We start from the raw sequence: 25,092 nt of genomic DNA, 5'->3' as shown, positions 1-25,092 counted from the left end.
CCACGGGAATTGTAACCTCTGCGCTGTCATGAAGAGGATCTGAGCTAATAAATCAGGAAATGCTTCATCAAGTGATCCTCAAAAGTAACGGATTGTAGTAGCCTCGCAGGTAGCAGGTGCGGGAAAGGACTCGCGGGTTGGGGGAGGGGGCCATTATAGTTTCTGTGACTGTAATCACCGAAGCTTGGCAGCAAGGTTCTGCAGGCCGCGGAGGGGCGGGGCTCAGGCCGGCAGCCCACTCGCTCCGGCCTTTCTCTGGAAGAGCCAGCCAGGCGAGGATGGGGGGCGGGGAGGCCGAGGGGGGGAGTAACTGTCAAACCTCCCCGCTTGGCGCCATTATTTAAATAGTACGTGCCCGTCTCCCTGCCGTACGTGCCCGGGGCGGGGCTCCGAGCGCCCCGAGAGGGGCGGAGGCCGGGGGCGGGCCGGGGAGGTGGAGGGGCAAGAGGGGCCGGGCCGGGGCGGGGCCAGGCCGGCTAGAGGGGCGGGTCTAGCGGCGGCCCCCGGCGAGGTTCAGTGCGCTTGCGCTGACAGACGCAAGATGGCGGACAGTGCGGAACTAAAGGTAAAGCGCAGCTCGAATTCACTTCTAATATTCGGCCGCGGAGACGGCGCCGCTGGTGCCGGGGGGGATGGGTCTGACCCTGGGGGGCCGCTCGGGCCTGACTCCACCCGGGCCTGGAGTTGTAGGGAGGAGCGGCGCGCCCGGCCCCAGCTGAGGGGGCCCGGCAGCGGCGGGCCGCGGGCCCCGGGTGCCTCGGGGGCGCTGACGGGTCGTCCCCGGCGTGTTATTGTTGTGGGCGCCTCTGGCGGGGGTGGCGGGGGAAGAGATCGCGAGTCGGGAGGTGGGGGCCTCGGCTGCCCCCTGGGCTCGGCTTCCTCACCTTCCAGCCAGCCTCCCCGCCCCCCCACGGGGAACGGGGGCTGGGGCAGGGTGTTCGTGTAGGGGGGATTGGGAAAGCTCCCCGCCACCGCTTCCTCTTCCTCCTTTGCAGTCCCGGGCTGCTGTCAGGAGCTCTCCTTAGACCCCCGGGAACTTGGCTCCGGCCGCCCCGCCCCTCAGTGGCTCCCTGCCGCCCCCGCCCCGGACTCGGCTCTCCCCAGCTGCCCGCCTGTCAGGAGGCGCCCGGGGTGCCCCGCTTGTGGGCAGCGCGATCTTGGGGCATTGGGGCGGAGATGTGGGGAGAAGCTCCGGTAAAGTTTAGTGAGCCCCGGGGCCGGCGTTGGGATTCGGCTGAGGGGTAGCGGGGGAGTCTGCTTGGGCGGGACGTTACTTTCTCTCTGATTCTGGGCAACCGGGGGTGGGGGGGTGGGGGGAAGAACGCCCCCCCCCCCCCCCCACGAAGGGTGTGTATTTGGAAGCAGTAGTGGGTGGTGGGAAGCAGCTACCTCTCCCTTCTTTTCCTGCTCTTCCTCTGGCTGGTGTGGAGGGTGAGAGGAGCCTTTGGGGGTCTCTGCACACACCATGATGGCGATACTATAGCTGATGGATGTGAATGGTTCGTGTTTATATCCCCCCGTTGCCTTTTGTTTGTAGGGACATCTTGCTGGCCATGTTGATTTGAACGAAATTCTCCCATCATCCGACTTCAGCCCCCAATAAATAGAACGTTCCTCCGTTCCTCTCAACTGTACCAATTACTCACGCCTCGCGAAATCGGATGAAAGGGTGCCCCCTGTTCCCCGCTTTTTCTCCCACCCCAATCTTCTTTACCTGATGATGGCTTCTTTACCGAAGCAGATATACGAACCACTACACAAGCTGTTGGGGGAGGGGGGTGGAACCCTTATGATTGGATTGTGACAAATGGGGCTCCGCTTGAATAATTTTGGTTTAGTAGCAGGCAGTTTTAACTAACGCGTATTATTTCGAGGCTCTGAACGCGATATTCCCCTCTCTGGCTTCCTGTGTGTGAGCCAAGCAGCTGGTTTTATCTTGACCCAGAGAACTGACATCTCTGTCAGAGTGGAGATGGGGATATTCACTTATAAACCTTTGGGGAGGTTCCTCTTCCTATAATTAATAAAAATTATTTAAAATATTGTTCCCGTGTTACCCTGAAACGACAGCTTCTAGAACAACCAAACGCCAGGTTTGTTCAGGAGAGTTTTTCTGTGGAGAGCTTCGCTGAAAGATCGGTTTCCCCAATAATTTTGCAATTGTTAACATTCCCAAATCTGTGTATTAAGGCACTGGCTTTGAATGTCATTCTTTTTAAATTGACTTCTAATTACACATTAATTTAAGAGAGAGCAGATTTGGAATGGTTGGTTTCGTCCCCCCCCCCCCGCCCCCCAGTTTCAAACTATTGACTGAAATGAAAAAGCCTCAGGAATTTGAATATTTTGAGGTCATTAACTCTTGAAATGAAGTTTCAAGAGTTTCTTATTAAACAAGTTTAATAAGATACAAGTCTTATGTAGTTTTAGGATGTAATCACTATGTTGCTATGATCTTTACCTTCTAATATTTATTTTGTTGGGAATTCTTTTGAGTGCTAGCTAATCAGTTGTGTTGTACAGGGGCCACAGAATAAAGCTGAAAAGCTTGTTGCTGGCTATATTGTCACTCTTAAGAAACTGGTATGGAAAGCACATGCTGGGAGATTTCCTCCTTTGTTCTTTCTCATTTTAAGAAAGTGCCTTTGGGGATAGATCAGATCCCTGGTGTGAGTCTTGTTAGGTAAAGTTTCTCTTTACAAAAATGAGCCTGTATCTGATAAACGCCAAACACTGGGGGGGGGGGGGGGGGGAACATTATTTTTCTAAAATTGGTCTCCCGTTTTGCCCTTTCAAAAATCTACTTGAATTTTTCCCCCCAGAGGAAAAACTAGTCTTAGGTTCCTGTAGTACAATTTTTTCAAATTATAATAACTGTTTTGACATACTGGTTTGTCATTGTGTGTGCCCAGTACTTTGAGAAGCTGTGATAAATTGCTTAGCTGGTGATAGCTGTGTTAAAAATTTCAGTACTTGATTGTGGTTAGATTTGCTTTCTTTCTTTTTTTCTTTTTTTTGGAGGTGGTAGATGATCTTAGGAATGCCTACCATAGTTATTTGAGAATGTGTGTATATAATTTTCTGTGCAGCAAGCTTTGGAAGATACTCCTTTTGGAAATTATATTTTCTGGTGGTGTTTTTTTTTGTTTTGTTTTGGATGTAAATAGCATTCCTAATAAGGTAGGAAAAAGTCAGAATAAGATTTAAGGAAAAAAAACAGATTTTTTCCAAAGTTTTAGGTGAAAATACAGTACTTACAGTGGATTTCCAACTATGAGGCTTTGAGTAAATACAGTGACTTTTATGTTATCTTAATTCACAACCCACATTTCATTTTGCTGTGGATTGTATTCATGATTATTTTCCTCACGGCCCATTTTAGTGAGTCCTTTTAAATCTATAACAAATCTACAAGGATCAGATGGGAAGATGGATAGATCTGTATTTCCTGTAGGAATAGTGAGAGCTGCAACACTTGAAGATACTGCCAATAAAAATTAGATTGTGAGTCATACATATCAAAAAGAATTCTCTGTGCACATTTGTTTATGAAAGATTTAATTTTTCATTAGGGGAATACCCATAAATGACATTTGTAAGAATGTAGAGAGTGAGCATTTTATTAATCTTTAGGAACTTAAAAAGGAAGAGGGTGTGATGGCCAGATGATCTTGGAAATTAATAATCTGACAGCTTCATGCAGTTCCTCTTAGAGTACTTTTTTTAATTACAATTTTTTTTGCACTAGAGCTCAAGTCAAGTTACATTGCCATTTTAACTCATGGGAGGAACAGTGGGATGGAAGTTCATTTTAGTGGAGTAAAATAAATGGAATTTATTGGGAAGAGAAGTCATTCTTTTATTATTTATTTTAGTTTAGAGCTGAGCAGGGGAGAGGGATGGTGGGGGTCGGGGTGTGTGTGGAGGGAGAGAATCCCAAGCAGGCCCCATGCTCAGCACAGAGCCAGTTGTGGGGCTTGATCCCACAGCCCTGGGATCATGACTTGAGCCAAACTCAAGAGTTGGACAGATTGAGCCACCCAGGCACCCTGAAGCCATGTTTTTAAAAGTATCTATAAACATGTCAGTAAATTGTGTTGTCAGTGTCTGCCACTTTATTTTCAAGAAATAGCTGCTTAATTTTGATCTTTGTGGTATGAATTATCTGCCATTCTTTCAGATAGAAGCACATAAATCTGACAGTTTATTCCTGGATTTGATTTGAATCTCCCTAGCTTGGTTTTGTGTCAAGTGCCACATTTAGATGACTTTTGTTTTGTCACCATTTTTATGAACGGTATTTAAAAACAGTTTATAAAACACTTTAGTTTTTAAGTATTTCATAGAATTGTGTTGAAATACTGCTTTTTCAGCCACAGTTTTCTCCTGGGTCATTGTATTGTCTTTCTCTTCAAAGAGTCTCTTGTCACCGCTGTGGATTGGAATAGTGCTTAGTGGTGAGTCCACAGCTGATTAACCTTGGGTTTCTCCTGGTGAACTCCATCAACATGTTGCTCCAGGGTTCTTGCTGAGGCTTTTTGAGTTCAATATAATTTGTACCCTTTCTTGGTGGTAACTAGGGATAAGAAAATGAAATGGCTCACGGATGTAGTGGAAACTGGGAAGAAGTATCTGAGTTTCTGGAAAATTGGCTGTTTATAAAGAGAGGTAGCCTTTAACAGCAAGACCCCTGGTTCATTGTAGGATTGATTGCACTGTTTTCCGAAGTAATTTGCTCTGGCATTATACACTTTTTTTTTAATGTTTGAATGAATTATATCTTATTTTATATAATACTTTGCAGCTCATAATATATCACATTATCTCATCTGATCTTTCTAACAGTTCTTTGAGGTAGGAAGACAGGTAATCTCTCTCTTTCATTGATAAAGTGAGACTAGAAAGAGTAAGCGACTAGCCCAAGGTCATACAAATAAAAGTGGCAGGGACTTGAACCTAGGTCTTGCTATTTCAAACCCGTAGTCTATAGGCTGTTGTAAAGGTGCCATGTCGGTTCTGGAGCCTTCCAGGGTGCCTGGCTCACAAAGAATTTTAGTTATGTTGTTGCTAATACTTTCCCTCTTGCTCTATGTGCTCTATGCCAGGGTATTTTTGGATATTCCTTGGGCTTTTTGCAAGGAAGATTTTGGAGTTTGTTAGTTGGAATGATAGATGTTTTAATTCTTGCAAATGTCATTTTACTTTGAAAATTTCAGAGAATACTGAAAAGTGAGCAGAAGAATAAACACCTGTAATCCCAGCACTTAGAAATATCATGATTAACAATTGGGTATCTATCTGTTTAGACTCTCTGTGTGAGCATATGCATATGTATATTCATCACAAAAAGAGGTCACAGTTCTCTTTATTTGTAATCTGCTATTTTCATGGCTATCTTTCCAGGTTAGTAAATAGAGATCTGTGTCATCATTTGAAAGCTAACATTGTTATTTTATTCAGTTAGTACCTTATCATTGAACAATTAGATTATTTCCAACTTTTTGCTATTTTAAACAGTGTCTAAAACAGCCTGATCTAAAAGTTGGCAAGTTTTTTTTTTTTATAACAATATACATTGATAATGACAGAACCTTTTCTGTGCTGTAGGCAGCACTGCAAATGGTATTTTGATCAGATGAAGTATTGTGAGTGAAATAAGTAATTCTTGATTTGTTCGTTGTCTATACTTTTGTTTCTATTTCTGTAAACCTATCAGCTAAGATTATTAAATGATGGCAGAGATATATTCTATAAAATGTAAGTAAACTTTACTTCTCAACCAGAACTTTTGTTAAAGTATGAAATAGAGTATCAAACAGCATTTATCATTTATTTCAAGTATGTTTGATTTTTTGAAATTGTATCACAGTAACCAAATATTGGAAGTTTATGTTCCTTGTTTAGATTTGCATCTGTTTTTACCTGACATTTTAGGAAAAGCAATGCTGAGCGTTAATATAGATGAAGTGGAATGAGAACTTGTCTTACTCATATTTTTAATCTTATAACTAAGTGTTGCTTTAGTATTAGATTGGTAGGTAACATTGTTTTGAGGAGGCTGTTCTAGAAAAGAAATTACATAGGCAATGAAAATATTTTTCTGTTATAAGGAGAAACTTGTGTATGGGTTAAATCAATAAATGCACATGTCACTTGAGTTAATATAATTTGTGCAGGGCTCCTGGGTGGCTCAGTCCATTAAGCATCCAACTTCAGGTCATTATCTAGGCTGGTGAGTTTGAGCCCCCTGTCCGGTTCCCTGGAGCTTGCCTCGGATTCTGTCTTCCTCTCATTCTGCCCTTCCCCTACTCATGCTCTGTCTCCAAAAATAAACAAACATTAAATTTTATATATATGTGCAATTATATGTATATGTATATAATTCGTGCAATATCTGAAAAGTACTGTAGTGTAGAAGGCAGAGTTGATGAGGTTAAGGGTATGAAATAGACCAAACTCAAAAATTGATCACCTAAACTTGAATTGGTAACAAGTTTTACCATGAGGATTTTTAAAAATAGGTGACAAAGAAATATTAAGTACTTAGTTATATTTTATTACCAGTTTCATACTTGTCATGCACTTTTTACTACTCTTATTACAAATTGGTTCTGATTATACTTCCCCTTCCATGTTAAAAATTATGGAACTTCCATTTCTTTTGATTCCCTTTACTTTTGGTTTAAGTGGTATCACATGAAATGATAGCCAACCTCTGCCCTCCACCCCTTCCTCCCTTCAGCATTTTCTGGTAAAACTTCATTCTTTGTAATGAATATTCAAAACTCAGCATAATGAAGAAACTGCCTTTTTTTCCTTTTCTGTTTTACCTTAGATCAAGCAAACAAAATACATCTAAACCATTTGAACACCAACTGGTAACTGAAATATCACTAACTCTCACAGGATTGTTGCAAATGTTCCTATGTTTTTTAATGTTTATTTTATTTTTTTTGGGGGGAGAGGAGCAGAAAGAGAAGGGGACAGAGGATCCCAAGCTCTGCTCCCACAGCAGTGAGCCCCATGCGGGGCTCGAACTCATGCCACGAGATCATGACCTGAGCCCAGTTGGTCGCTCAACCTCCTGAGCCTCCTAGGTGCCCCAGCAAATGTTCCTGTTTTTTAAAACTTCATCTCCTTCTTACCTTTCCTGCTATTTGCTTTCTTTCAGTTTTCCCCCTTTGGTTGCCAGGTTAATTTTCCCAAAACATTCTTTTCCTGTCACTCCAATAGCTTTCCATCGAAAACAGGATTAAGTTTTAGCTCTCAGGTATTCAGGATTTTCTATACTCTGATCCCAGCCCACTTTGTGTGTGTTTTGTCTCCTCCACGCTATGGCAAAAGTCCTTAACTTAAAGCCAGAGCTGTTAGTTTGTTTCTTTTTGTTGACTAGCGTTGTGCTTTGTACACCACTTCCATTTTCCTCAATCCCTACCCTGTGGCCACAGTGCCTGCTTAAGATATATTTGTGAAATGAACAAATTATGTTCACCATTTGTTTCTGTTAGTAAGGGGCCTGATGCACCTATCTGTATGATGGTCTAAATATTTACAATTTACATCTTCACTTTTTTTCATGGCTGCTTTATAGATGAACTTGAATAACATTATATCTAGAATAATTTTTGAGACTGTTTCAGGTTTGTCTTTTATGTTTCTTTAACTTATATAGGTAATAAGTGAATACATTTCATATTGTAATGGTATAGGAGTAACTAGAGTACATTTTTAAACAACTTCATTATCTTCAAATTCCCCTCTCCCCCCAGAGGTAATCACTTTGGTACTATTCTTTTTTGGGAGTGGGGAGCATAACAGCTTTTTGAGATATAATTCACATACCATACAGTTCATCTGTTTAAGGTATACAGTTACATGGTTTTTAATACATATACAAAGTTGTGCAACCATCACCATAGTCCATTTTAGAATATTTTCCTTATTCCCAAAAGAAATCCTACACCTTTCAGCTATTTCCCCCATTGCCCACAACTCATTTCACCCTGAGGCAGCTGCTAATCGTTTTGTCTCTGTAGATTTTATGTCTTTGTAAATTTATATGAAATGTCCCACATAGGCAAATCGACAGAGACAGAAAGCAGATTAGCCTATGTGGGACATTTCATATAAATGAAATCATATATAGCTTTCTGTGTCCGACCTATTCATTTTTCTTTGAGCATGTGTGTGTGCTTGTATAATATTTGTGATTTTTTTATATGTCTGTATGTCTAGATTCAGAACAGAGTAGGCACAGAGAAGGAACTTAGTATTAATAAATGTACATGTACATAACTATATTTTCTAAAGACATAAATAGGGTTATACTATACCTACCATACTTTGACTTGCTCCCCTTTTTTTAATTTAATAATATTTTTTGAAGATCTTTTCATGCCATATCCCAAAGTGAGATGGTCTCATTCTTTTTAACAGTGCACATACTTTGTTTATCAAACAAAATCAACCTATATGTCTAAAAGTTCTTCACCTGTTTTGATGGTTTTGTTATATTGTTGCTTTTTAAAAAAAATTGCCACATTTAATGTAACATCTCTGGTATTAGCTTTGGAGTTTCACTGAAAAATACTAACAGAAACTAAAACAGGTAAGGGGTGTTTGGCTTGAGGGGAAATGGAATGTAAGCTCTTTATGGGATTCTGGCAGTGCATAGCCAAAGCAGTTCATTTTGTATTTGGGTTTCTGAATGTGAGCAAGCCTGTTTTTAGCTTCATGGCATAGTGCTTAAAATAGAATTTAACATGCTATCTTGTGCTTTATGGTGAATTTTAAGACTTCTTCTTGCAGGCATGTAGGTCTAATCTTAAAAAAAGATCTGAAAGATTTCAGGATAAACATTTTTCTTATACATTAAAATCATCATCCTAGTCTCTAGGGTTCTGTAAGTTACCCAAGAATGGGAATGGAATATAGAGGCACCCAGCTTATGGTAGGTACTTGGCAGTCATTTGTTATTTATTCAAGAAATATCTACCACATTCTGTCATTCATTCTGTTTGAGTTCCCACTGTGTTTGAGTACCACTGTGAGGTACCAGGCTATCAGTGATTTGAGTATATCTATATGCATATGTGTGTGTTTTTAAACATTCTTGTTATAACGGAATATTTAGTTAAAAATCATCTTTTTAAAAAATGATGTAAGTAATACATTAGCTATTACAGTGGTTCTCAGAGTCCATTTTCCAGACTTCTGGTGGTTCACCAGGCTCTTTCTGGGGGTCCTCCAGGTCAAAAGGATTTCTCTAATAATAGTGAGGTGCTTGCAGATTCAGTGGTGGGTTAAACTGCTGGTGTTTTAGCATGAATTAAGGGAGTGGTACTAAAACTATACTAGTTGACTACATCACCATGCATTTGGAATTAAAAAACAAATGCCAGTTACAGTTAGTGTCCTAAATAAACCTCCCTCCTAAAATGTATTGATTTGATTATGTCTCATTCCCTGAGTACATTTTAAAATACATGTTGTATGATGAAATGGCAAGTACCTGTAAAAGCACTTTTACTAAGTACCAAACCTGATACCAAACCTGATGGTTAACTCAAAGAAAAGATCTTGTGCAGTTGTTTGAATTATGGGCTGAACTAGCTGCCTTTTTAATGGAATACCATTTTACTTGAAAAAATGGCTGACCAAGTATGGTAATACAGACTTGGATATTCAGCAGACATTTTCTCTACAAGAAAAACAACTGACAATATTTGTTGCTGATGATAAAATTCAAGCTTTCCAGTGAAAATGGAATTTTGGGAGACTTATATTTGCTACTGTGTTTGACAGTTTCCCAGTACTTTTTGATAAGAGCAGTGGTATTAATGAATGTGATATACTGAAGTTTTGTAGTGAAAGTGTCAACATTTAGAAGAGCTGTGTAACCTAGTGAAGCAATGCTTTCTAAATAATGCATAGTATTACAAAATCACGCATGGGTTAAAAGATCCATTGGAAACAGAAGATAGACCAGTGGATTTCAGTAAATCAGAGTGGGAAGTGTTCACTGATCTAGTTTCAGATTCCATAATGCAACAGCCTATAAGAAACTGCCATGCACTGAGTTTTGGTGAAGGATCAAAGAATATCCATAGTTACTTGAAAAGGCTATTGAAATACTATCTTTTTCCAACTGCATACTTGTGTGAAGCTGAATTTTCTTTGTGTACTTAAGTCAAAACAACCTCATGCAGCAGATTAAATGCAAAAGTGGATATGAGATCAGGCTGTCTTTATTAAGCCAGACGTTAAAGAGGTTTGCAAAAATATAAAACGATGACAGTTTTCTTGCTCATATATATTTGTCTTGGAATTTAGTTCTTAAAATGTATATGTAATTTATGTTAATAGTGAATTTATTATTATTATTATTTTAACATTTATTTATTTTTGAGAGACAGAGAGAGATAGAGCATGAGTCGGGGAGGAGCAGAGAGAGAGGGAGACACAGAATCTGAAGCAGGCTCCAGGCTCTGAGCTGTCAGCACAGAGCCCGACGCGGGGCTCAAACTCACGGACCACGAGTTCATGACCTGAGCTGAAGTTGAATGCTTAATCTACTGAGCCACCAAGGTGCCCTGTGAATTTATTTTTAAATGAGAAATCTTTAAAAAATTTGTTTTAATTTCTAATAAAGTAAATATGGATACATTTAATCAACAAAGATTTTGGGGTGTCCTCCATTTTCTAGACTGTAAAAGAGCCCAGAGAGCAAAACCTTTGAGAACCTGAACACTGTATAAGATTCACGTACTAGACTCTGTAGCTTAAAATGAGACTTTCCCTTTTACCTTCTCGCCCGTAGTATTTTTTGATTATTTAAAAGAAAAAATAGCTTGTTTATAGATAATAGTGATCCCATTCACAAAGCAAGTTTTTTGCAACCAGAAACTGTTGAATTTATCCTGCGTTTCTGTAGTAAAAATACTAATGCATTGCATTGAATGACACAGCTCTCAAGTGTTTTAAATCAGTAATGGTGAGGGAATTGTATAACTTTTTATTTTCTCAAGGTTATGTCTCAACCCTTGATTGGCTTTTTTCTGTTGTAGAGGATATAAATGGCTTGGATAAATGAAAAATCCATACAGATGTCCCCTAACCTATTTTAGCCAATAATTTCCTCTTCGGCAGATCCTCTTAGCTCTTACCAGATATCTAAGATGATTGGTTTGTATTCGACCTATTTCATTTTCTTCCTTTGCCTCTTATGGGATTGAAGTGGAACCTCAAGATTATAAAACTCTGAATGCTTTTCTAGTTTCTTTCTACCTTCTTTAGAGTTGTATTTGAAAAGCTTCAGCCTCTGTATTCCTCAAGCGTCTTTCCCCAGGATGTCAAAGTCAGACTGGAAAACGAAGATTTAAAAAAAAAAATTTTTTTTTAATGTTTATTTCTGAGAGGGGAGTGCAGAGAGAGAGAGAGCGCACGAGTGAGTGAGCGACACAGATTTCGAAGCAGGCTTCAGGCTCTGTGCTGTCATCACAGAGCCCAACCTGGGGCTAGAACTCACAAACTGTGAGAACATGACCTGAGTAGAAGTTTCATGTTTAACGAACTGAGCCACCCAGGCACCCCTGGAAAATGAATTTTGTACAAAAGTTATTGGAATCAGTGATTTCAAACTCAGGTGACACCTTAAAGGTGAAAGTTTTTTTTTAAGTATGCTATTCTTTGTGTAATTGAACTAATTAGGGAAAATAACCTGAATTTTAGGATTGCAATTATTTTTCACTCCTAAATTTAAATAGTAATCCCAGGAATATTTTAGACTAATGAGAAGGGGGGAACAGTTAAAGTTAATAACCCTTAATTCCAGACTAGTTTAAAAACTTTTTTAATTAAAAAATTTGTCTAATGTCTATTTAGTTTTGAGAGAGAAACAGAGGGCAAGAGTCTGTGTGTGTGTAAGCAGGGGAAGGGCAGAGAGAGGGAGACGGAGAATCCAAAGCAGGCTCCATGCTGACAGCAGAGAGCCCAATGGGCTTAAACTCCCAGAACCACAAGATCATGACCTCAGCCAAAGTCAGATGCTTAAATGACTGAACTTCCCAGGAGCCCCACGGTTTTTCCAAGTGGCAACCCTCCTATGCCCAATAGAAAGAATATCAGATAATACTCATTTGTAGTTAGCAGCATTATTTGCATATAAAAATGTGTTGTAACTCTGGAATAGTTTAGTTGAGTGTGTTCAACTTTGCTACTTTATGGGTTGGTTGATGATTGTTTAGAACATATTTTCTTGTAGGTAAACACTTCATACTGTACTGAGGTATTTTCTGGAATCTACTGATCTTAACAGGTGATTCTGTTGAGTGTAGAGGGTGATACTGAACATTTTCTTTTGCAAACATTCCAGTTTTATCTGTAGCTTTAGTAAAAGTGGCTCATTTTTTGATGTTCAAATGTCTTGTCATCATAAGTGCATAATCCGTTTGAAGGACTGGATTCTGAGGGTGATGCGTGTGTTGTATGGTGGGGTGGGATGGTGAGAATGCTGTGAACGCTGCTGGGATTCAGGAGGTTTGTCCTCAATTGAATGTAATCTGTACCTAAAGTCAATCAAGGGAAAAAGTGATATTGATGTGAAGTGCAAATAGTTAAGTGCTTATTAATTAGCTATGGGTTTAGGGTATTTTTTTTTAGATTTTTTTTTTCCCAAGTAATCTGTACACCCAGTGTGGGACTCAGACAGTCCTGAGATCAAGAGTTGTGTGCTCTACCAACTGAATCAGCCAGGTGCCCTGGTTTAGGGTATTTGATTGAAGTAATATCTTATGAATACAAAAATAATTTTTTCATTTGATTTAAAAATTACTTGATCCTTTAATGTTTTCCCTTTTACAGTCTACATAGCTCATTAGAAACACGGATTTTGAAGATAACTTATTTTACTTCCTATATATAGTTAGGCCTTTTTAGATAGTCATTTATTCAGTAAATATTTGAGTGTATTCTGTATGCCTGGTATTGTTAGTCATCATTATATAGAGATAATTAGAACAATTCCTGATGGAAAAGAATTCAGTCTGGTGGAGAGGTGGACACATATTATCTTGCATCATAATTATCTGCTTGGCCTTATTCAGGCCAGTAATAGAGCCATGCATGGTTGATCTGTATGTTTTACTTAACTTTGAATCTCTACATTTTTGAGTTATTATATTTAAGATCTTTTTTCCTCAACTTTCACATAAGAATACTATAAATGAGTAAAAAAAAAAATCAGTTACCTTAATTTAACTCTTTTGGAAAACTTACTGTAGTCTTTTGTTCTGAGATTGTTGTATCCCTCCTGTCTAGCTGCCTGCCCCCTGCCTACCTCCCTTCCTGTCTGCCCCATTTTAAAAACGTTTTAAAAAAGGATCATTCAGGGTGCCTGGGTGGCTCAGTTGGTTAAGCATCCAACTCTTGATTTTGGCTCAGGTCAATGATTTCACCATCATGAGATCGAACCCTGTGACAGGCTCTATGCTGGGCATGGAGCCTGTTTAGGATTCTCTCCCTCTCTCTGTCTCTCTGTCTCTCTCCCCCTCCCCCAGTTGTGCACACATGCTCTCTTTCTCCCCCTCAAAAAAAAAAAAAACAGAGGATTATTCATTTTAGGCTAGTATTTTGCCAAGCCATATTAACCAAAATCTATTAGTAGGAAAGGACCTTAAGTAAACATTGAACTTTAATAATGATCTTATTGAAAGTTAGTGTACTATTAAATCTTTGACAAATCTTAGCTTTTCAGAAAACTTCCTCTAAGGGCTAATTTTATCTGTTGAATGAAACTAGACAATTTGAAGTGTGGTAGAATTTTGAACAGTTAGAACAGACATTTTCTGTTATATATCTTTGCCTCCCGTAACATAAAATCAAGGTTATTTACACATTATACATGGTACAGAGTACCATTTCACTTTTGAACCTTTACATATGACCTGTCTGGAGGTTTTAGGATCTTTATGTCAAACTTCATGATAAAATGCCTTGGATGGGTGTTTTTCAGTCATCGTACTGAGGTGCTTGGTGGCACAGTCTGGAGACATATGTCCTTCGCTTCTAGGAAATTTCCTTGTATGAATTCTTTAGTAATTTTCTCCCTTTCATTTTCTATTTTATCTTCTCAGAGGACTGAATCTGTACTTTTACTTTTTTTTAAATTTTTTATTTCTAGGAGAGAGAGAGAGAGACAGCGTGAGCAGGGAAGGGTTAGAGAGAGAGGGAGATACAGACTCTGAAATAGGCTCCAGGCTCTGAGCTGGCAGTCAGCACAGAGCCCGACGCGGGGCTTGAACCCACGAACCGCGAGATCATGACCTAAGCGAAAGTCGGATGCTTAACCGACTAAGCCACCCAGGCGCCCCAGTACTTTTACTTTTTAAAAAATTTTTGTTTTAAACCAGTTGAATATTCTCTTTTGCTCTGTGCTTGTGACTTAATTTTTCTTTTTTTTCCTTTACTGTCTTTTTGTTTCCTTTTAGGGAGGAAATATGGTAGGTGTTTGTATTTGTGTTCAGTTTGTTTTCAGTGTGTATTTAACTGGTGGACATTGTAAACCTTGTGAAGCTCATAGTATGAACCATATTAATATATGATAACCATTCTTAAATAGTTGCCAATGTTGAATTAAGATTTATGAGTGATAATAGAAATTGTGTTCTTTCCTGAGAGGAAGGTTGGGTGCTTTAAAAAAAATATATATAGGGGCGTCTGGGTGGCTCAGTTGGTTACACAGCCGACTTCGGCTCAGGTCATGATCACAGCCCACGTCGGGCTCTGTGCTGACAGCTCAGAGCCTGGAGCCTGCTTCAGATTCTGTGTCTCCCTCTCTCTCTGCCCATCCCCACGTGCACTCTATCTCTCTGTGTCTCTCTCAAAAATAAATAAACATAAAAAAATAAAAAATAAAAATGCATATACAAAATAATATGTATAATTTCGTAGAGGATTTTATAACTTAATAGAGAACTAGTAAAACATCAAACTTAATAGAATATTCCAAAACTTGGAGGCCTTTTTTTGGTGTACCCTTGCCCTGTCTCATCCCTAGTTCCTTTTAGGTAATTTGTATTAGTAAGTTGCTTTAAAAAAAAAAAAAAGTGGTAGTGAAATATTAGTTATATATACTGTTTACTTGTAAGGGTGTATTTAAGTTGCTGCTTCTGATTAAATTATCTATATCATAGTCTTATAAATTTCCAAATTTAATACAGCGTTCTTTGAAGAGGAGGATTCCATAGGTAGAGGTGGAGAGGGAAGTTTTGGAGACCTAATTTTGAAAACATGCAAAACTGGTAAATATATGTGCCCATAGAATCTAGCAGTTATGCCTGAAGGTGTTTGGGGAAGACAAAGGGACTAAAGTTCATTGCCACAGTGATTGACACTTGGTTAAATCTTGAAAAGTGCTTAGATTTATATGTGTCCATGCTGCCCATGAGGAAGTTGAGTTGAAGTGGTGAGAAAAGTCTAGCTTTTTGGTTGGTGGAAGCATAAACCATTAAAGTCTGTGTTATACATCATATATATTTTTTTCCATTATTTTGTTTGATACATTTTTAAAAGCTTTATGTAAAGTAAACATAATTATTCCTTTACTGGGGTCTATGTATTCTGTGCTAAATCTTGAAAGCAAGTATTCTCCCCTACTTTTCCTTTTCCTTTCCTTTTCAAGTTTGGCCTTCCATATCCTAGCTGCTTAGGGCAAGGATCTCATTCCATCACTAAAAATGAGGGCTGATTTATGTACCAGATACTGTGTTTGGGAGTGAAACAGATTCTTAGCCCTTGTGAAATATACATTCTAGTATTCCAGTTAAGTATGTGAAAAATAGCCTAGTTCTCTTGCACCTTTCTATATCTGAATTTTTATAAAGAACACGTTTTCATAATTAGCAAAAAAAAAATGCTGCTTTTAAATTTTGGGGTTTTATTTTTTTGAATAACATAATAGCATTGAATGCTTTGTTATAGAAAGCTGAATAGTTATTTGTTTAACCTATACTTATCAAAGGTAGTTTTTGAAGGAAGGAGATATGGGAGGAAAAAAGGAAAAGATTGAGATAATTATCATGGGAAGTTAGATTGCTGCCTTACTGGAAAATTTGTGGGATGCCTGTGTCCATTGCAGTTGATGATTATGGATGTACAGTAATATCTATTTGCCTATGTGCATGCTTTCTTTCTGCCTGAGTTGTAAAGTTGGAGCCAGTTTAGTGTGCCAGGCCTAGAAGAGGAAGGGAATTTTGCAAAGGAAAGTTTGATGAGGGATCAATGAAATCTTTCCAAGCCGGACCTGAAGAGGGCTGATGGATAGACAGTGATAACATCAGTGAATTTGAGATATGTATGATGTTGAATTGTTGTAGTGGAGGTACTTAAGTATGAATAGGAGGTGGTAGTTGGAGGACTTAGTGTTTGAATTAGTGATTTTGGAGGTGGTATAAGTTCTCGTAGAAAGGTCCAAGATGTGGCCACCAGAGTGAGTGGCTGTGGGTGGAGAGTAATGATAGAAAGTTAAGAAATACAGCTGAGGGTATTGGGTTGGAGTCTGGATAGTTTAGGCAGGTGCTAAAACCTTCAGTGAATGACAGGGATCTGTTCTAAAGCTATACTGTCCATAACTATAGCCACTAGTCATATGTGGCTATTGAGCATTTAAAATGTGGCTGGTATGAATTGAGATGTGCTGGAGGTGCAAATATATAATGGATTATGAAGACATAGTGTGAGAAGGGGGATGGAAGATATCTCAATAATATTTTTAAAGTTGATTTTATGTTGGAATGATAATATTTTGGATATTTGGGGTTAAGTTAAATATTAATTTGACCTGTTTCTTTTACTTTTTAAAAATATAGTTTGCAGAAAATTTAAAATTACATGATAGGGGTGCCTGAGTGGCTCAGTCGGTTAAGTGTCCGACCTCAGCTCAGGTCCTGATCTCACGGTTCGTGGGTTCAAGCCCCACGTCGGGCTCTGTGCTGACAGCTAGCTCAGAGCCTGGAGCCTATTTTGTATTCTGTGTCTCCCTCTCTCTCTGACCCTCCCCTGCTCATGCTGTTTCTATCTCTCTCTCAAAAATAAATAAAAAACATTAAAAAAGTTAAAAAAAATAAAATTACATGTGTAGCTTGAATTTTGAGCTTGCATCATATTTCTTTCAGGCAGTGATTTTCTGAAGTATTATCACCAATAAGTAGTATGAGGACTAGAAGGGAAGGCATCTGTAGGGGTCTGTAGAACCCAGTATAAGAATCCTTTGGTAGGGGCGCTTGGGTGGTTCAGTCTGTCAAGTGTCTGATTTCAGTTCAGGTCATGATCTCATGGCTCGTGAATTCGACCCCTGAGTCGGGCTCTGTGCTGACAGTTCAGAGCCTGGAGCCTGTTACAGATTCTGTGTCTCCCTTTCTCTCTGTCCCTCACCCACTCAAACTCGGTTTCCTTCTCCTTCAAAAATAAACAAACATTAAAAAAAAAAAAAGAATCTTTTGGGAGAAGGAGTGAATATTTCTTTTCTTTTTTTTTTTTCTTTAAGTTTGTTTATTTATTTTGAGAGAGAGATCAAGGGAGGGGCAAGGAGAGAGAGAATCCCAAGCAGGCTCCATGCTGTCAGCCCAGAGCCTGATGTGGGGTTCAATCTCACAAGTGTGATGAGATCATGACCTGAGCCGAAATCAGGAGTTGGACGCTTAACTGACTGAACCACCCAGGCGCCCCAGGAGTGGATATTTCTTAGACTTATTTTCACTGGTTCTCTGATGCTTTCTCTTCTGCTGTTTTTGTGCTTCGAATTCTCTTCTATTCAGCCTCTCCACATCTACCTCTGCTCCCGTTGCCCCATACCTGACCTCAAGGAGTTTGCCTGATTCATGTGGGGGAGAGAAATGTCTAGAACAACTATAATGGAAAGCAACATAAAAGAGTAGCCGTATGAATAGTTAACAACGTGTTCATAAGAGGAAGAGGTCACTTCTGCCTAAGCTTGTTTCAGACTGGGCCTTAGAAGACCTTTGATAGTTGGTGATCACAGAGAGGCTATTTCAAGTAGAGGGATCAGCTTGAACAAAGGTGGTGAGAGAAAACACTGAGGTATGTTTTATGGAGCACCCAGTAGATTCGTGTGTGGGGAAGGACGTAAGAGAGTAATGCCGATTCTGGGAAGTTGGGGGGCAGATTGCTGTCAGAGCTTTTCACGTTAAAATTCTGAGTTTGAAACTGTACTAAGTTCTATAAAGGAAAAGGACAGAATTCTGTACATACCTGTAACAAGAAGACCTGACCTACTTTAGGTGCTCAAGGAAGGCTTCCCTGTTTCTGATCCTCTGAACTACAGAATCCCTCCCCTTCCAGGTCTTGTCACATCTTTCGTAATGTGTGATGCCTTTCTTTCCTTCCCAACTACTACCCTTATTATTTTGCTTTCATGGTATCATATTGATGTTAATCAACCTCTAAATTGGTCTTATATCTTAATTTCCCTTTTCAGTTCACTTACTCTACAGTCAGATTGACTTTTTGATTATATGCCAGTCTCTTCTCCACCCCCTCTATTTCCTGCAGTTTGAGCATTTTTTTTTAATATTTATTTTTGAGAGAGAGAGAGAGAGAGAGAGAGAGAGAGAGCATGAGCGAGTATGGGGGAGGGCAGAGAGAGGGGAAGACAGAGGATCCAAAGCAGGCTCTGCATTGACAGCAGAGAGCCCAGTGAGGGGCTCAAACTCAGTAACTGTGAGATCATGACCTGAGCCGAAGTCTGACACTTAACCAACCGAGCTACACAGGTGCCCCAACAATTTGAACAGTTTTTATAACTTCTTATTCTTTGTAGGACTAGGACCAATATTCTTCAACCATCCAAACTAAGTAATTTATTGTTTGGATACTAGTAATCTGTTGACTAGGCATTGGGAAGAATTATATAGTGTCTTTATTTTAGGGAGATAATGTGTATAATTTCTAATAAGTTTGCATTACCAAAATGCTTCATAATACTTAAGATAGATGCCAGACCATATTACTCATATATTTATTGACAAGGAACAAGACACGGTCTGTATAGACAACTTACAGTTTGATAGAGAATAGACAAGTAAATGGGATTTCTCTACATATAATATAAAGGCTGTCAGGTTATACTGTGGAGCACATGGGAAGGTAAATTTGCTAATGTTGAGGGTGGCCTGAATGTCCCAAAGGTAATGACGTCTAATTTGACACCTGAATGAGTTGAAGTTAGCTAGGAAAAGGCTGGAGAGGGGCAATAATGACTTGCTGAAAGAACAGCATGTATATACAAATCCTGGATGATGGAGAGCTGGTTTAAGGGGGTTAGTGGCATTGGCTGAGACTGGATCATCAAGTGTATCTTAGGCCATGCTAGGAAGTTTGGCCTCTGGCTTGAGTGCACCGGGTAATCATTGCAAGGTTTAAGCATGAGAATGACCTGATCAGACATGTTTTAGAAAGATCACAAGTGTGGAGAATGACTTGAAGGGGATAATATTGGAGATAGGCAGACATCTAGGAAGAGATCATGGTAGTCTGAATAAAAGTGGTAATACTTAGACATTTTAAGGTGATAGGATTGACATGACTTGGTAAGTAGATATGAGTGAAGGAGAAGGTATTAAAGAAGTTTTTGGCTTGGACAGCTGGTTAGGTGGATGGAAGGTTTGAGAGAAATTTGATATTAATTAGGTTTGGACATGCTGAGTTGAATACCTGTGGGACATATAGGTGTTTAGCAGAAGTGGACTTGGAAATTACTGACTTAGAGATTTTAAAGTCGTGAGATGGATGAGGTCACCCAGGAAGACTGGTCTGGGTGAAAATAGAATCGAGAGTACAGAGGAATTCTCACAATTAAGACTTGGAATAGTTCTTTAAAAATATCTTTTAAAACTTTAAACATCTTCTATGGACTGCTTTAATGTTTTTAGGAATTTTTCTTTCTTGGGGTGCTTGAGTGGCTCAGTTGCTTGAGCATCTGACTCTTTGATCTTGGCTCAGGTCATGATCTTATGGTTTGTGGGATCAAGTCCCACATCCGGCTCTGTGCTGACAGCATGGACTCTGCTTGGGATTCTCTCTTTCCCCCTCTCTCTGCCCCTCCCCTTCTTGCTCACGCTCTCTCTCTCTCTCTCTCTCTTTCTTTCTCTCTCCCCCTCTCCTCCGTCTCTCCCTCTCTCTCCCTCGTGCTCTCTCCTTCTCCCTCTCTCTCTCTCCCTCCCTCCCTCCCTGTCTCTCTCTCTCTCTCTCTCAAAACAAAGAACTTATAGCAGCGCTTTCAACAATAGCCAGATTTTGGAAAGAGCCTAAATGTCCATCAACTGATGAATGGATAAAGAAGATGTTTATATATTCAGTGGAGTAATACTACTTGGCAATGAGAAAGAATAAAGTCATGGCATTTGCAGCAGTGTAGATGGAACTGGAAGGTATTATGCTGAGTGAAATAAATCAGAGAAGAACAGATATCCTATGTTTTCACTCATATGGGGATCTTGAGAAACTGAACACAAGGCCATGGGGGAAGGAAAGGGGAAAGAAAAAAAGCTGCAAACAGAAAGGGAGGGAGACAAACCATAAGAGACTGTTAAATACAGAGAACAACTAAGGATGGATGGAGAGTGGGGGAGAGGGAAGATGGGTGATTTGCATCTATTGAGGAGGGCTCAATGGCATGAGCCCTCAGTTGGGATGAGCACTGGGTATTGTATGTAAGCCAGTTTGACAATAAATTATATTACTAAAAAAGTAGTTAAGAAAAAAATTTTTCTTTCCTTAGAATTTGATATAATGGACTTTTTAAAACTGCGCAATTGAAGGTATCTTTTGCTGTCTAAATCTGTTTGGTTTGTGAGTTTAGTTAGCAAGAGTTCATTAGTCCAGAGTATTTTGAAAATATATGTAAGATTGCAAGCACAGAATTTTTTAAGAAGTTTGGGAAAAGGTTTAGAGATCAGTCATCATCTATTTAACATTTTAACTGCATGTAGTATCATTGCCATGTTGCTTTGATATTTGGTAAAGGTAGTTCACATGTTTTATAACTCATGTTTAGTTTTAGAGTATTAATTCTACCGTGACCATATAATTTATCATCCATACTGGGGCACTTTTAAGAGTGGAAGGGGATGCTTTCAATAATTTTGTTAGAGCAACAGGCATAAACGGGAACTCCTGGAAAATCTGAAGATCTTGTAATTTGTTCTAGAATTTTCTTCTGTGAAGTGCTAAGAAGTGAGATGATAACAGATTAAGATATAATAATAAAGAAAGCTTTGTGAATAAGTAAATTTGCAGAATGTTAGATGCAACGTTAACATTTCTGCTGGCCTTCTTAGGACAACCTTTTATGTGTTCAAATATGACTTGAGAAAGCAGGACACAGGGGAATTACAGAGTCTTGAATTTCTTGAACTTGTTTTGCCATAGAACCCTATCTCTCTGAATAATCTATTAATACTATGAGCCTAATTTGGAAAAGTCTGATGTAGAGTATCCTGTTATTTAAATTAAAGCTCTTTTTAAAAATATTATTATTATTATTATTATTTACTTTTTAGAGAGCACGTGAGCAGGGGAGGGGCAGAGGGAGAGGGAGAGAGAGAATATTAAGCAGGCTCCATACCCAGCCTGTAGCCCCACACAAAGTTCCATCTCAGGACTGTGAGCTCATGACCCAGGCCAAAATCAAGAGTTGGACGCTTAGTTGACTGAGCAACCCAGGCACCCCTTAAATTGAAGTTCTTTAATGTGAAGCTTGGTCAGGTTGCATCTTAATTATATGTTTTATTTTGGGATTTTGATTGGTGATGTCTCGGCAGCTAACTGTACTAAAATTAGTACATTTTGAAATATAAAAAAATATAACCTTAATTATGTTTTCCTGAAAAATACTCCAGTTTTGTTATTAGTGGAAATTTGAGGATTGAATACTGATTTATTAAAAGGCCTTTTCCATGTTAACTTCTTCCAAACTAGGCATTAGCCTGCATTCATTTCTTCCTTTTTATTGTTTTAGACTTAGGATGCACTGATACGTATTGTTTCTCCTCTGTCTCAGAAGGTACTGCTACGTTTTTGATCTCAAGTGGAAAATTATGTCTTCTAGATTTAGGAAATAAAGAATTGAACTTGTACTGTTAAGAATGGTAGTTGCGTTTTCAGTATTTGGAGAAAGGCTCTGGAACTTGATTACTTAGATGTTTAAAGAATGGTATTAAGAATGCATTTCTCCTTATTCTTTCTGATTATGGTAAACACATTTTATTTCACTTTGTAATGGCAGCAGAAGCTAACATACTCTTTTAGAATAACTGTAGTATATTTATTTGTTGGCTAGTTTATATATTGTCCTTTAGACATAACAGTTAAACATTTTTCCTCCTATTTTTGTATTTAAAAAAATTACTGCTTCCTTGTCAGTAACTCTAACATGTTGTTGTGTTGTTGTTGTTGTTAGTATTCTGGATATGTTAAAATGGATACTTGTTAGAGTTTTTGACAGCAGAGGTTTAGGAGTAGTTCACCTTCCCTCTCCTCCATAAATTTAAGGAAGAGTGCGTAGTGTTTTTTCATGGTCCTCATCTTGAAATGTATTTTTATGTACATAATGGAATTTCTCAAAAGAGAATATGAGCAGTTTCTTAAACTTGATGTCACTTCTGCATATAAATATGAATTATAATCTGTTCTGAAGAATGATCTGTGTAAGTTTTGCAATAGGTAGCAATTTTATTGTTTATTTTATTGTTGTGAAGTTGTTTCTTTTATCTATAACCAGTGAAATAATCAGGTGAAAGTGTTTTATTTTGTGTAGAAAAGGAAGGTAAAGATTTTATTTTATCCAGGGTGGGGCTTGAACTTACAACCCAGAGATCCAGAGTCACACACTCCACTGAGTGAGCCACCCAGGCACCCCTGATGGGATTTTAAAAATACTTAGGCAGGCTGTGATTGTGAGACCTGAACAACATTCTTCTGCAACATATTTTTTCTTTTTCTTTTTTTAATGTTTTTTTTTTAATTTATTTTTGAGAGAGTACAAGTGGGGAGGGGCAGAGAGACGGGGACAGAGGCTCTGAGTGAACTCTGCACTGACAGCAGCAAGCCTGATGTGGGGCTTGAACTCCTGAACCTTGAGATAGTGACCTGGGCTGAAGTTGGACATTGAACTGACTGAGCCACCGAGGTGCCCCCATAGTTTTTCTTTTTAATATTTTACTCTAGTTTTTGAGAAATCATTTACTAGGGCTTTTATTTTTATTATTTTTAAAGTTAGTTATAGCTTATTTGTTTATTTAAGTAATCTCTACACCTAACATGGGGCTTGAACCGCAAGATCAAGAGCCTCATGCTCTTGTGACTGAGCCAGCCAGACACCTCATTGCCAGGCTTTTAGAATATTTGTGTACAGCTTTTTATAAGCTTATTTTTCTCTGAAAAGCAAGTCCATAGATCAAGACTGAAATGCAGAGTGTATTGAATAATAACCTTAAGATTGAGGCATCCTGGGGAAAAATAGTCATCTGCATCCAAAGTAGTTGAGCAATGTTGTTTGAACCTTATTGTTATCTGAAGGGGACTTTCTTAGGATGTACCACACGGCTCTGTACTTGATCCTGTTATATCCCAAGTTTTAAGGATGACCTATATGAATATTTAAGAGGCAAAACTCTGATTTTGTGGGTGGCACTGGGAAGAATATGTTAGATGACAGAATCAAAGGGAGTTGGTTCACCATCATACCCTGGGCACTTACCAAGTATCATGTACTATACTTAGCCTAGGTGATATGGAGAGAAGTGCTTGTCCTTGAAAAGCTCAAAGTCTAGGGGAGGACTTAGGCCAGAAAAATCAACAGTTTTTACCACCATGTATGTACTGCAATAGAGGGAGAAGAATGCATTTCTTCAGAGGGATTTTGAAAGGCTGGAATGATGAACTGGAAAAAAAAAATGAAGTTAAATAGCACCTAATATAAAGTTCTACTTTTAAATTAAAAAATTTTGTATTAAAGCATAAGAAGGTTTAACCTAAAAGCAGTTCATACAAAAAAAATTAAATGAAGTTTTTAGTTAACTTGAAGCTTAGTATGAAACAACAATTTGATGTGGATGCAAGTCCCTCTCACTGCTGAAACAAAAACATAACACCACATCCTTCCCCTTGCCCAGATAAAACAAACCAGTCTGTGTACAAAGCAAATGCCTTATTAGGTTACGTTGGTAGAAATACAGTCTTCAAAGTAAGAGAGGTAGTAACACTGCTGTCTTTAAGATTAGGCCGTTATCTGGATAGTTTCAGTCACTTCAGAGTGCACACAGGAACAATGGGCTGCTTAAGTGCTCCAGAGAACAGTGATCATGGTAGAAAGAGGTCTAGAAACCAAGCCAGTTGAAGGAAAAGAGCCCTCTCAACACATTTAAAGAATAGACTGAGACATCAGTAAGACAAAATTTTAGAACCATTGGATGGAGTTAAAGGAAAGTTTTGATTTGTAAAGCTTTTCTGTAAGTAGATCACTTTAAAGTTAGATTGTGAAGTCTTAGAAGAGTTTGAGCAGAGGCTGGGAGGCCATCATTTAAGGAGGTTACAGTAAAACTTGATATAATGGAGAGTTGGACAAGAAGATTTCTAAAATTTTATTTGATGTTACTATCTTAGGATTCTATTTCCAAGAACATCATTTTCAAATTATCAAATAGTGCATGTCATTGTCAGTACTCTGCAGCATTGTGTGGACTTTGGCATCTGTCTTTTGAGTTGGGTTCCAGCTGGCTCAGTTGGAAGAACATGCAACTCTTGATTTTGGGGTTGTGAGTTCAAGCCCCACGTTGGGTGCAGAGATTACTTAAAAATAAAATCTTAAAAAAAGCAGCAACAATAAAAGTGAATGATGATTGTTCCCATGATTATGTAAAGTTCTAATTGTTAAAAGACGTAACTGTAGTTAGAATATTGTGTGTGACCTGCAGTTTTTCTTTGCATTATTTCTTGGTGCAATCTCCTCTGTGTTGTTGACTGTCGCATCTCCTTCTTACCTTAGTATAGATAAATAATTCTTGTTACCATATATTT

General features: G+C 38.9%; 1 protein-coding gene across 3 annotated transcripts in view; it reads left to right on the top strand.

The window, feature by feature from the left end:
- The first annotated feature begins 514 nt into the window (after positions 1-514).
- Positions 515-25,092, top strand: part of PIAS1 (protein inhibitor of activated STAT 1) — a 121,584-nt gene continuing 97,006 nt past the window's right edge. For all 3 annotated transcript variants that reach the window (XM_039219355.1, XM_039219346.1, XM_039219359.1), the window contains exon 1: positions 515-565. In XM_039219355.1, coding sequence (XP_039075286.1) covers positions 542-565 — 24 coding nt within the window. In that variant the 5' untranslated portion in view covers positions 515-541. The remainder of the gene's footprint in view (positions 566-25,092) is intronic.

This window comes from Hyaena hyaena, unplaced genomic scaffold (assembly GCF_003009895.1).
Source record: "Hyaena hyaena isolate Hyena2069 unplaced genomic scaffold, ASM300989v1 scaffold_15, whole genome shotgun sequence".
Taxonomy (NCBI): Eukaryota; Metazoa; Chordata; class Mammalia; order Carnivora; family Hyaenidae; genus Hyaena; species Hyaena hyaena.
The sequence above is the reverse complement of the archived record's forward strand: the minus strand, read 5'-3'. Positions and strand labels throughout refer to the sequence as shown.